The sequence below is a fragment of the Indicator indicator genome, chromosome 5, assembly GCF_027791375.1.
Source record: "Indicator indicator isolate 239-I01 chromosome 5, UM_Iind_1.1, whole genome shotgun sequence".
In the NCBI taxonomy this organism is placed as follows: Eukaryota; Metazoa; Chordata; class Aves; order Piciformes; family Indicatoridae; genus Indicator; species Indicator indicator.
In genome coordinates this window covers 4587007-4599838 of record NC_072014.1, presented here as the reverse complement: position 1 = coordinate 4599838, position 12832 = coordinate 4587007, and the positions used below count along the sequence as shown (strand labels likewise).

The 12832-nt window shown below is 41.5% G+C and overlaps 1 protein-coding gene across 1 annotated transcript in view; it reads right to left on the bottom strand.

The window, feature by feature from the left end:
- Nucleotides 1-12832, bottom strand: part of COL3A1 (collagen type III alpha 1 chain) — a 61824-nt gene that overhangs the window by 41627 nt on the left and 7365 nt on the right. The window contains exon 2 of the mRNA XM_054380955.1: nucleotides 3537-3539. Coding sequence (XP_054236930.1) covers nucleotides 3537-3539 — 3 coding nt within the window. The remainder of the gene's footprint in view (nucleotides 1-3536; nucleotides 3540-12832) is intronic.

The following is a 12832-nucleotide window of genomic DNA, read 5'->3' as shown; positions in this document are numbered from 1 at the left end:
TACCATGGTTAGTACATTGGCATCTTCATTGTCTTCACATTCTTCCTTTTCCTTTCTCTCTTGTATTTGTGGGTATCTGTTTCCATACCCATCTTTGGCATGCTGCACACTTGGACTCATTTCCTTTCCTATGCCACTCCTTCAAGTCTCTTTTTCCTCTTATTTGGTTTCATCTTTCCCATAATCTCAACATAGAAGATTTCACCTCAACATAGGGAGAAACTTCTTTATGGTGAGGGTGATGGAGAACTGGAACAGGCTACCCAGGGAGGTTGTGGAATCTCCTTCTATGGAGACTTTCAATACTGGCCTGGATGTATTCCTGTGTGGACTATCGTAGGTGATCCTGCTTTGGACTGGATGTTGGGGTTGGACTGGATGATCTCTGGAGGTCCCTTCCAACCTCTAACATTCTGTGATAACATGTAACTTGTCTTTTCATCTTCCATGAATCCTTCTGTATTTTCTACCTAAACAGTTCACCTTTTTTATTGTCATTTGCTCAGCTAAGCTTGGTTCTTCAGACTCTGCTCCCTTCCCAGTGTCTTGCTGAGTTGCATGTCCTTGTCCATATTAATCTGAATTTTCCTCTGTGTCACCCATGAAATTAATAGATTACCAGGTTGGAAAGGACCTCAGGGATCATCTAGTTCAACCTTTCAGCGTAAGAATATAGTTTAAATGAGCTGGCCCAGCACCCTGTCAGTCTGGGCCATGAAACTGTCTAATGTAGGAGAATTCATCACCTCCCTTGGGAGTTTATTCCAATGTTTAATAGTTTGATTGGTGAGCGCTGTAAGGAGAATACAAACAAGACCTCCTGGGTCATTGAACCATAGTTGGGATCTTAGAGCTGGACAGTGCATGGGACAGATTTCTTTACCCAAGTTCACTCCCACTACAGGATGTCTGTGTACACCTGCCTGTGAAATTTGTGCACTTCAATTATAAAGAAGTAAACAGGAAAATCTTGACTCACCAAAGACGACACTGCTTGTGGTTAAAAGTTGGGTTTAACCTCTGGCTTGATAGGAACAACAAGATGCAAAATGTCTCAAAAGTCCTTTTGCCTACATTTCAAGCCAACATTTTTTTAATTTGCCTAGTATTGGGTAAAGTTCCTTGGACAACATACACACACACAAATCTTAAAATCTAAAACTTTCCTGGGGCATATGAAAATAACCTAGAAATTCACTTTTCCCTTTTTCTTTCACTTCACCTTTTGGGGCTCACCAGAAACTTCAGACCCAGAATGACACAGGGTCACAGCATCAGCGGATGCTGCTTCAAAGGATGCCGGCTATCAACCACAACCTCTGAAGAGGATCTAGACATCCTTCCTTAGTTTGCCAAGAGAGATTTTACTTCTCCAAACATTGCTTGGTTTCCCAGCTCTCACACTGCAGAGTAATGGCAGTGGATCCCAGGTAAATAAACTGATTCTCTGCTTAATTAATTGCTGACTTTCTGTGATAAAACATTTTCCTCCTCTAATAAAGTAGGATTTCACTGTAGGAACTTGGGGAAAAAACCCAAACTTGACAAACATTACTTGATGAGAGTAAAGACAAAAGTTTCCTGACACACAAGAAGGCTGGAATATGTTTTAAACACCAGAAGAGCAGCATTATGAATAAAATCTTTGTAGACCCTCTAAGAACTTCTAACAAAACCTGAGTTATAGAGCGGGCAAAATCTGACTCACTCAGTGTACAAGTGGGTTACTGTAAATGAGAAGACCTGGAAGGCAGTATCCTGGGGGACTCAGAACACCATCAAAGCTACTGGGGAGGTCAGAGCTTGTTATCTAAAATGAGCATGAGTGGACACAGATTCACTTCACCTGACAGCAATGTACTCATCTGTCCCTCCACTTTAGCACTTTTCAGCTCCACAGATGAAAACATCCTTCTCATTTACAACATGAGGAAAGGAAGAGGTGATTTTTTTTACTATTTTTTTTTTAGCTTCGAGCAAAACATAATCTATCCATAACTGTTAAATAAAAATAGCATGACACAGATCTAAGACCTTAGTAGTGTTACAGTGCAAAGTCATATGTACTGCATACACATATAAAAAAATGCATGGTGCCAAACCCCTTCTGTACCCATAGGATGTGCTTGATTACTTTAAATATTCAGATTTCCATCTCTCTGTGGCACTTTCTTATCCTCTCAAAGTCACAATTTGTTTTTTAACTATGTGTTTAAGCAGCAAAATTCTTGTTCACTAAGAAATTAGTATCCAAGGTTTTGCATTTTCACATGTCCATTTTTCCTTCAGCCTTACTTCACAGGATCACACACAATCACAGAAAGGTTCAGATTGGAAAAGACCCTCAAGATCACCAAGTACAACTGATAACCCTACTCTACGAGGTTCACCCCTAAAACATATCCCCAAGCACCACATCCAAACAACCTTTAAACACATCCAGGATGGCTCAAATAGGAAACTCAAAAAGGGATGGGGTGTTTTTCCCATATTTTTTCATTGCTGGTTAAAAAAGGTCCTGAACTGTTGGAGAGCAGTGAAGGGGAAAAGGACCTGGGGATCCTAAGGGATGGAAGGTAGACCGTGAGCCAGCAATGTGCTCTTGTGGCCAAATGGCATTCTGGGGTGGATTAGAAGGGCTATGGTTAGTAGGTTGAGAGTGGTTCTTCTCCTCTTCTACTCTGCCCTAGGGAGGCTGCATCTGGAATATTGTGTTCAGTTCTGGGCCCCTCAGTTCAAGAAGGACCTCAGGGAACTGATTGAGAGAGTCCAGCACAGAGCCATGAAAATGATTAAGGGAGTAGAACAACTCCATTATGAGGACAGATTGAGGGAGCTGGGGCTCTTTAGATTGGAGAAGAGGAGCCTGAGGGGTGACCGCATTAATGTTTATAAAGATGTAAAGGGTGAGTGCCAAGAGGATGCAGCCAGGCTCTGCTCAGTGATGCCCAATGACAGGACAAGGGGCAATGGGTGGAAGCTGAGGCATAGGAAGTTCCATGGAAACATGAGGAAAAAATTTTTCCCTGTGAGGGTGACAGAACACTGGAACAGGCTGCCCAGGGGGGCTGTGGAATCTCCTTCTCTGGAGATATTCAAAACCCACCTGGATGTGTTCCTGTGTGATCTGCTCCAGGTGATCCTGCTCTGGCAGGGGCTTGGACTGGATGATCTTTCAAGTTCCCTTCCAGCCCCTAATAATCTGTGATTCTGTGAAGACAGGTGCTCTTTTCTGACACAGAGGATTTTCTCAATATTTTTTTCACACTGAGAATACTCACCTTACCATATTTTTGTCAATAATATCAATGAAAGTCATAGAACTTTAAAATGTCTCACAAAAGGAGAGGCAGACCTTCGCAGTTAAGGAAATAAAGCAGATTTCTCTGCATTTTCAGAAGATTGCTATTCTGTTATTCTACAGTAGATGGCATCATTTAACAGAAAGAAAAAAACCCCAAATTGAAGCCAGACGGATTTAATGACATTCAAAACCGCTCCTGACTTTCTGGGCATTGTTAAATGAATTAAGAAACGAGCTAGGAGAGCTGCAATGAAAATCGCTGTGGCCTTTGGCAGAATGAAAGTATCAAATAGGTTTCCAAAGGAAACTTACATCTGGGAAGACTTAGTCTGTTCAAGACACCCCCTCTGTGCTCAGATGTAGATCTGTGTGTCAGCGTGTTATGACATAATGCATTTTGCATTGCTCTCGTAAAGATTAAATGTTAGCTCCAAAATCCTTTGGAAAGCTGATTTGTGCTAAAGCACTGGCAAGTCACATATAGCAGTAATGAGGGTGTAAAATAAAACTGGCTTGCCTGAGTCTGGACCTGTGGTAAAACAGTAACATACTTACCCTAGCCAGCTCTTCTCATTAATTCCTTACTGAGGTATTAGACTAATATTAAAAAAAAAAAAAATACTAGAACTCAACAGTATTCACCTATGGCAATGCAAAATCATCTTCTTCTTCCCCAAATCCTACATATAGTGGCTATACAACACTTTACCCCTATGGCAGCTGTTGCAGTGGTTTGCTGGTAGCTGTGTCAGTCTGAGTGATTCATGGCACAAAACATCGAAGTTCAGTATTTGAAAGCCCAAAGAACTTTACATTGATGCTGTTTACTGAGCATTCACGTTTTAAGAGTTTGCTGTGAGTAGCATTTCCCTAGACCAGCCTAAAAAAGTGAATCAAAGAATAAAAGGCAGCACAATCTTTGGCATATGCTGGTTTTGAATGATTTCTCATTTCCTAAGCAGAAAAACAGCTGTGTGTAAGCAGACCAATAGGGAAAGCTGAAAGGAAAAAAATCACCATTCAGTCTTGGAAGACATGAAAGAGCCCAGATGTGTACAGGGGAAAACAAATATGGTTGTTGTAGGCCATATGACAGAGGTCATATGGGACATTATCCCAATCCCAGTGAGCTGAAAGGGAATTTGTTATCAAGTGTGATAACCTGAGAAGCCGACCTGTGTTATAGCTGCTTTCGACCTTGCCTTTGTGCAAGGGCTGTGATCATGACTTAACTACATTTATATAGCAAAAGGAAAAAAAAATCTCCTAATAGTGTCCTCAAAAAACACAGGCTTTTCCACTTTGGACAAAGCAAATATCCAGCTATTGCATTAGGAGCAGACTCACATATCCCAGTTGCAAAGATGTGACTCAGTGGTTAGAAATGAGAGAACATCTTGAACTTGTCTGGTTCTGCCTCAGAAAGGGCAATAGTCCATACAGAGGTGACTCATGACCCTCCAGCAGCCTCTTGATGATAGCTTGGGAAGCACAATTGAGAAGCTTTGCTCTGTGAGAATCTGATCAGAAACACAAGTAAAGCAAACAGGTTTTGCTGTTATTTAATCTGGGAAAGGTGATAGCACTGAGGTGAAGGAGGCCTTGCCTCTGACTGGATCTAAAGTCTTCTAAAGCTAAGAAGGCTCCCTTGGTTGCTTTCCATGCACATTTAATTACACAAAGCTTCCTTTCTCTGATGGGGTTTTTGGCAATTTGCTTTACAGGATGGCTACTTCAAAAAGTGCTTTTAATTTTTTTCTATAGTAAATACATCTACTTAAGGTGTATTCCAACACTACTTCAAACATGGTTGAACCAAAGGACAAAGCAGAAAGGAGATGCGCTGTACCTTTGCAATGGAAATGCTACCATTCTCTCCTACACTGGAGTAGAAGGAGGAATCCATCCCGGTGTCTGCAGCATTTCTGCTTTCCATTTACTGAGCAGAAAAGAATGCCACAGTGTCTACCTCAAAGCAAATGGTTTGGACTCCCTGTCTGGTATTATGATGATGTTTATACAAGAATCAAACATACTCATTCCATTCTGTGATCAGTAATGGAAACAAACAGACACTCATAATGAACTAATTGGCTTGATGGGCCAGAATGGCCTGGTTCATCCACCTCTTCTCTCTCAGCTAAGTGCTGAGGATTCAAAAAGTCTGGAAGAGTGTCTGTCTGATACAGGGCAGGAAAAAGGTGGAAATAGAAGAAAATAAATAGTTTAACAATAGTTGGTTTATTTTTAAACTGCAAGGTCTACAAAATCTGGATGTATCTAAGCTACAATAAAAAATTTAGGAAGAGTAATACTGTCACAGTACAGGGCTCTCTCCTTCAGATCTTTCCTATAGAGGTTGCACTTTGCTGCTATGTAGCTGAGAATGGCTCTGGTGTGCACCATCTTTATTCCATCAATTTCCACCATAGGCACTTGCTGAATCAGGGATCAACCCTGCAGAAGCTTCTCATAGAATCACAGAATGTTAGAGGTTGAAAGGGACTTCCAGAGATCCTCCAAAGCAGGATCCCCTAGGGTAGTCCGTACAGGAATGCATCCAGGTACCCATCCTCCCTGGGCAGCCTGTTCCAGTGCTCTGTCACCCTCACAGTAAAGAAGTTTCTCCTCATGTTGAGGTGAAATCCATATTCAAGTTTGTATCCATTCCTCCTTGTTTTACTACTGTGCACCAGCAAAAAGAGATTGACCCCTTCCACTTGACACTCACCTGCTCTCAAGTTTCCAAGAACTGTTCTTCAAACTCAGCCCCAGCTAACAGACATTCTTTCAGCTGGTATTATCTTAAGCAGCTAACTGATTGAATTAACTTCACAGGGAATGAATGAGGCCATCCAGGCCAATTTGAGCATAGCTAACTATTAGGACATTTTCAGATTGAAAAGTTCTAAGGTCATGCTTTGTAAGGCTTGTTCACCGTGCTGTTGGAGGCAATGTACCACTTGAATGCAGACTTTGTAAAATTAGAGCAGGCCCATCTTAAAAAATCTTTCCCTGCTTCATGTCACAGAGTCGCAGATTTATGATGTCCTGTAGGAGGAAGAATTGCTGTCGGGTGGAATGGAAAAGGCCTATGAATGAACGAATGGTTCCCAGATTTCCCAAGTCTCAGACCAAAAAGGATGGCTACATCCTGTGCTTTCAGACTCTGACCAAGGCTTTCTTACTTCTAGGGATGCTCAGCTGCCAAGAAAAGCTGGTTTTTGAACACTTCTGCCACTGCACCAGTCCCACATGTTTTCCTCTTTACTCAGATGCAGAGCAAGAAAGAGAGAGCAGCACTCAAGAATGCTGCTTAATCAGAGTACTGCACTTGTCTGGCAGAGGTATGGCAGAGAGGAGACACGGACTGTTTCATTGGCAATGTATAGGAGAGGCTGGATTCTCAGGCAAAGGCTCACTCTGTCACCTAGCCAAGCTGTCCTTGCTCTGAAATCCACCCAAATCTGTCTTTCAGATTACAAAATGGGGAAAAAAAGAATTTAAAAAAAATCAACAACCCAGGCCTGCACTGGCATAAGGATTTGCATTTCAGACAAATCATTGCTTGTTCCCTTCATTTATCTTTATAAGCACCAAATGCTGCAAGCTTTCTGCAGCTTATAGAAATTTTAGGATTAAAATATATCCTTAAACACAAAATGCCCCTATATTCCTTCTAGATGATTGGCTTTTTCCTAATCTTTCAAAGCCTGGTTTATGCTGAGAACTAATTTTCCTCCTTTTTTCTTCAGAGGGCAAATCTTCTTTTCAAAGGTAGCGTGCTCTAAAGTGAATGAATCTGTCACATTGTTCGTTCTCAGCACTGATGTTCCACAAATTGCTCTGTTCAGGCACGCATGTTGACATCCTTGAATGATGTTCTTCATGCAGCTTCTAAAGGTCACCCTGCCACAGAAGTGTTGCTTTGAAATAAGGATCAGAGATATCCCATCAGCGATATTGTTGCACAACAGCCCCACTGGCTTCAGCTGGTCTCCAGCATGAGCAACAATGGCAGAGAAGTCTTCTTGTTTCAAAGCTGCTAATAGGAAAACAAAGCCCAACATGGCTTTTCTTGTTTGTTTAGTTGGTGGGGATTGTCTTTGGCAGAACTGTCAATTCAAACAAATATAACAGGGGCAGACTGCTGTGTGTCATGTTGCTTCCTTTTGGAAGTTGCCCAGAGAATATTTCACCAGTTCCTGAACTTAGGAAAGTAATTTTGAGCAAAATATCTGATGGTTGCAACGAGTGCTTATACACTTCCTTTTGTTGTTAGCTGCTCCTAGACAACATCATGGCCTAGGAAGGAATGAGGAAGACATTCCTGAATGACCCTCTGTACTGAGATGTCATTCTGGGATTTTCTCTTTGAAGGCCTTACTAAAAGGTAGACTTTTTACTCTCTACCACTCCCTGAAAGGAGGTTGTATCAAGGTGAGTGTTGATCTCCTCTCCCTAGCAGCAAGTGGTAGGGCAAGAGGAAAAGGCCTCAAGTTGCATGAGGAGAGGTTTAGTTTGGGTATTAGAAGAAACTTTTTCACCAAAAGGATGATCAAACACCCTGAAACAGGCTGCCTGGGGAGGTGGTTAAATCCCCATCCCTTGAGGTGTGCAAAAGAGGCAGACATGTGGCGCTGAGTGACACTGGTTAGTACCAGACTTGGTAGAGTTAGCTAATGGTTGGACTTGATGGTCTTGCATAATCCTAGAATTATTAAGTTTGGAAAAGGCCTCTAAGATCATTGAGTCCAACTGTCAACCCAACACCATCATGCCCACTAAACCATGTTCCAAAGTGCCATGTCTGCACAGTTTTTGAACACTTCCAGGAATGGTGACTCCACCACCTCCCTGGGCAGCCTGTTCCAGTGCCTGAGCACTCTTTCAGAAAAGAATTTTGTTTTCTGGATATCCTATCTAAAGGTCTTTTCCAACAGAAATGATTCTATATTATGATTCAACAGGTTGACCCTAACTCAGACAATTATATTGATACTTCTGTCTTTTCACCAGGCATAGACTTCTTTCACAGTAATCTGTAGGTTATGTATCATTCATTTCTTATTAAGGGTGAATGCTGCCTGCTCAGAACCTCCTTTGATTTTGGGGTTGGGTCAGAACATAAATATCTGATTATTCTTGGCTGAAGATTTTCAGTTCCTGAGTGATCAATACTTTTAATACAAGTAACCACTGGCATTAGATCAAGACATAATAAATAAGGCATTAATCTTAATTTAGTGCATTCAATGCCTTTTAGAAGGACCATTACATAATTTTTCTGTCACTCTTTCAGTTATTGGTAAAATGCCTGTGATTTTTTTCCCATCCCATCTTTTTACACAACAATATTTTTTGGCACATCACCTTTTGTGCCATTTGGTGTCACTCTCTAAACAAGCAGTAGGCTGCAATCACTTTATTTGTGGCTATCTAGTTTTAGCAGTGGCATAAATTCTCCCTCCTCTGCAATAATCTGATTTTAATGAGTTTCTAGTCTTTAGAGTGGCTGATGCCAAATGGCACAAAGATTTGTGTCTTAAAGCAAGCAGAAACTGAAATAAATTCAAGGTCTGATGTGATTACTGATCATGTTATGGAGTTATTAGGTTCTTTAAATATACATACTGGCCACTCCTTGGGTATTCAAAGAAGTCCTGTACAGACAGAGTCCAAATGTAAAGGTAATCTTAATTTTGAACCCTTCAACACACAAACACTTCCAATTTTATTCCATAAGAAGCTGGCCTAGCACATTTCTTTAGAAAAGCAATAGCACCCTGTTCAACATCCTTAGGATCAATTCTGTTGGAAAATTTAACAAAATCAGAACAACATTTTGTCAAGAACTTAAACAAACAAAACCCCACCAACTAAACAAAACAAAACAAAACAAAACAAAAAAAAAAAAAAACCCAAAAAAAAACCCAAAAAAACCAAAACAAAATCACCTCCACCCAAGGGATATCTCAAAGACATGCTGCTGTGTTTCTGAGTTTAGATAGGACCAGGAAGAGTTTAAAACAGTGAAGGATTTTTACAACATTTCTTGCAGTAGGTCTCTGCTGGCAAGAATAAAGAAAAACTGGAAAAGTCATTGTGTAGAGGAGGGTTTCCCTGACTGTACAAACAGACTGACAAAGCCAAAGCATCACAAAAATGAGATTCAGCTTCTGAGTTGCTAAGGGAAAAGAAACTATTGGGAGCTGATCATTCACGGAATCACAGAATGCTTAAGGTTGGAAGGGACCCTTAAAGGTCATCCAGTCCAGACCTCCTGTGGTGAGCAGGGACATCTTCAGCTAGAGCAGGCTGCTCAGAGTCCTGTCCAACCTGACATGGAATGTTTCCAGGGATAGGGCTTCTACCACCTCTCTGGGCAACCTGGGCAAGTGTTTCACCAATCTCAGCTTAAAAAAAATACTCTTTGTTGTACCTCATTTAAATCTCCCTCTTTTAGTTTCAAACCATCACCTCTTGTCCTGTCTCATCAGGCCCTGCTAAAAAGCCTGTCCCCATCTTTCTTATAGGCCCCCTATAAGTTCTGAAAGGCCACAATAAGAGCTCCCTGAAGCCTTCTCCAGTTTGAATAACCCCAACTCTCTTAGCCTGTCCTTGTAGCAGAGGTGTTGCAGCCCTCAGATCATTTTTGTGGCATCCTCTGGATTTGTTCCAACAGTACTATGTCTGAGGGCCCTAAAGCAGGATTGTTCCATCTCGCTCTACATAATACCCAGTGTAAAACACTGAACTACAACTATTTAACTCAGGGTACTTTAAGCTTCTTGCAAGATAAAATCCAAAAACTATGTGAGAAAAGAAATAAAATAATGACTTTGGGGGGAGGTTATTGCCTAACTTTGATATGAAAACAATTTTTATCAAGTGATTAAAGTTTCAAGCAGGACGTGATCTCCTCTTTCCCCTCAGCTCAGTGAGAGGGCTAACAATTTTATGCAATGCTGCTCCTGTGGTTTGCCTTGGAAGAAATCATGCTTGATTCAATGCTTCCCTCCTGAGACTGAAACAGATGGGAAATGTTACAGTGCAGTGTAGTACATATGGTACTATCATTTATATGTACAGATACATTGGACAAAGCCAGCCTCAGTACAACTCCACGGCCATAGTGAATTTACACCAGAGATGAGTAAAGCAGCAGGAGGTCGAATTCTGCACTAACATAACTCCCTGCACGATTTCTTTTATTTCCCTGTAATTTCAGAAGTTGGAATTAAATGGAGGGTTTGGTTCTTGTATTTCATATTCCAGAGGTGGATTAAAGAATTCTGGCGTGTTGTCTAAAGAAAAGAATCCTACCTTTGGCTGCCAATAAATTCAAGGTATTTGTAACTCAGAAGGTCAGGGGTGAGATCCTGAATGCATAGAGCATCGTTAACCTAATTTCATCTGCAAAACAGTTTGTATTCATTCACTCCAGCTTGGGCTAATTCACCCCAGAGCAATTTTGGACAGTTTGTTGGATACAGATGGCAGCATTTGAAATTCTTCTTAATCTGCCTCATAGAGGATATTAAATAGCTATTTGTACCCTATTTACAACGTTCTTATTGTCAGCTCTAAGGCTACTAAAGTGAGTATTGTGAGGGTTTTCTCAGGGTACCAAAGACAACTTTCTTCATTTGGAGCCACTTTTAAGTATCAAGTTCTATGCGTGTTTTGCAAGCATGAAGACCTAAAGATCTTCCGTCTCAATTGCCTTGTCAGGTGAAAATCCACACTTTTGGTGTGGTGAAGAGCCTGCAAGCACAGAGCTGACTTTTTATTAGCATCAAAGGTCAGAAGCACTGCTACTGAAGTGGCTGCCTGAAGCCTGGCGCACGTTTAGTTGTCCCTGCTCTGTGAAGCAACAGTCCTTGCTGGCACAGGGTGAGAATAAGCAGCTCTGCATAGCAGAACATCTTCAGCAGACTCAGCCAGATCCACCAGAGCTTATCTGCTGGAGTCCTTAAAAGGTGTGAGCGGAAGAGCCTGAGCCACAGAACACCTGATAAATGAAGAGGCTCTGTACCTTTTTGGATTTTGGTTCTTCACTGAAAGAAGTTTAGAGTGCTCCTTCTCTCTTCAGCTGCTCTACCAGGAAAAGAACCAGTTGGATCTGAATGCCTCTCTTTCGTTTTTCTTCCCCCTCCCCCCGTTTATGCTTCTCTGTTCCTACAAAAAAGAGGGATCTACAAAGAGGACCACCCTGCCAACCACTAAGCCACCAACAGGCTTAGAATATTGTGCAAGGAATCTTTGAAATGTCTGAGCAGATTTCAATTACTCTTTTCAAAGGTTTGCAATTCCCACTGCACAGCCTATTGTTTGCTTTCACTAGGACATTCTTCTCTTAAACAGCTGGCACAGAATGACTGCTGCTCTGTAGGAAAACAAGTAAACACCACGCAGTAGATTTAAAGCCAAACGTAGAAAAATATTTTTTTTTTTTTTTTTCTTAAAAGAGACTCTCATGAACACAGGAGGGTTTTCCAAGATAATAGGAATTCTATTTTTGCTGCTTATAGCTGAGGGAGAGCATGGGGGATGTAGTTCATTCTCCTTTGATGTTCAGCATGGCTGTTACACTGAACATCAAAGGAACAATGAGCAACCATTCCCATATTTTCCATTTGCAGTGTTTGGGTAAGCAATTGTTTCTCTTCACTCTATTTGAAAAAGGAGCTGCAGTTTTGCTCTTGCTTCTGTTCCTACAAGAAAATGGAAAGAAGGAAAAGAGAAGCAGCACAAAGGGAAAGAAAAGAAGAAAATAGATGTTACAGCAGACAGCCTCCTAGTGCAGAGACTGGTTACTGGGTGTGAATCGTGGGGAATTTCAGTGGGAACTAATTATGTCCAGAAGTTTTCCAAGAACTGCAAGTTTCCAGACACAGATCATCCTTTCATATCTACTGCTGCAAACATGCACAGGACGCTCCTGTGATTCTGCTGGCCTTCATGGGGCTGGGGCTGCACAGAGCAGGGCCTGAAGCCATTACAGCAGCCCACAGAAGTTTTGTACATGGAAAGGAATCTGTGCTGCCCTCCAGGGTGGAATGCAGAGTGACTGAAAAAGAAACCCATCAGCAGAAAGGGCTGGGTCTTCTGTGGCTGTGTGTTATCCTGAAGGCCATTCTGGTACCAACTCAGCTAAAGCCTTAAATCTACAAGTCACATCCTCCATTTCTTGAAAGTGGTTTGGGTGTCCCTTAAGCTGTAAGAAAAGACCTAGGCTTTCAAAATAACAAACCACATTCAGCCTTCAAATGTGTTTCTTTCCATTATCATCACTATCTTCCTGTTCAACGGCCTACGCATGCTTTCTCCTGCCTGGCAGGCATCCCTTCATGGAGCACTTGTGTGAATCACAGCAAAGCAAAAATGTGCAGACATTGTTAAAGGGGGTCTCCTTTTCATTCTCATTCTGATAGTTCATCTTTAAATGAAGGGTTTGACATAAATGAGAGAAAATGGAAGGAGTCTCTTAGCTAATCTGAAAGGAATCTCTTCTGCTGTACTTTC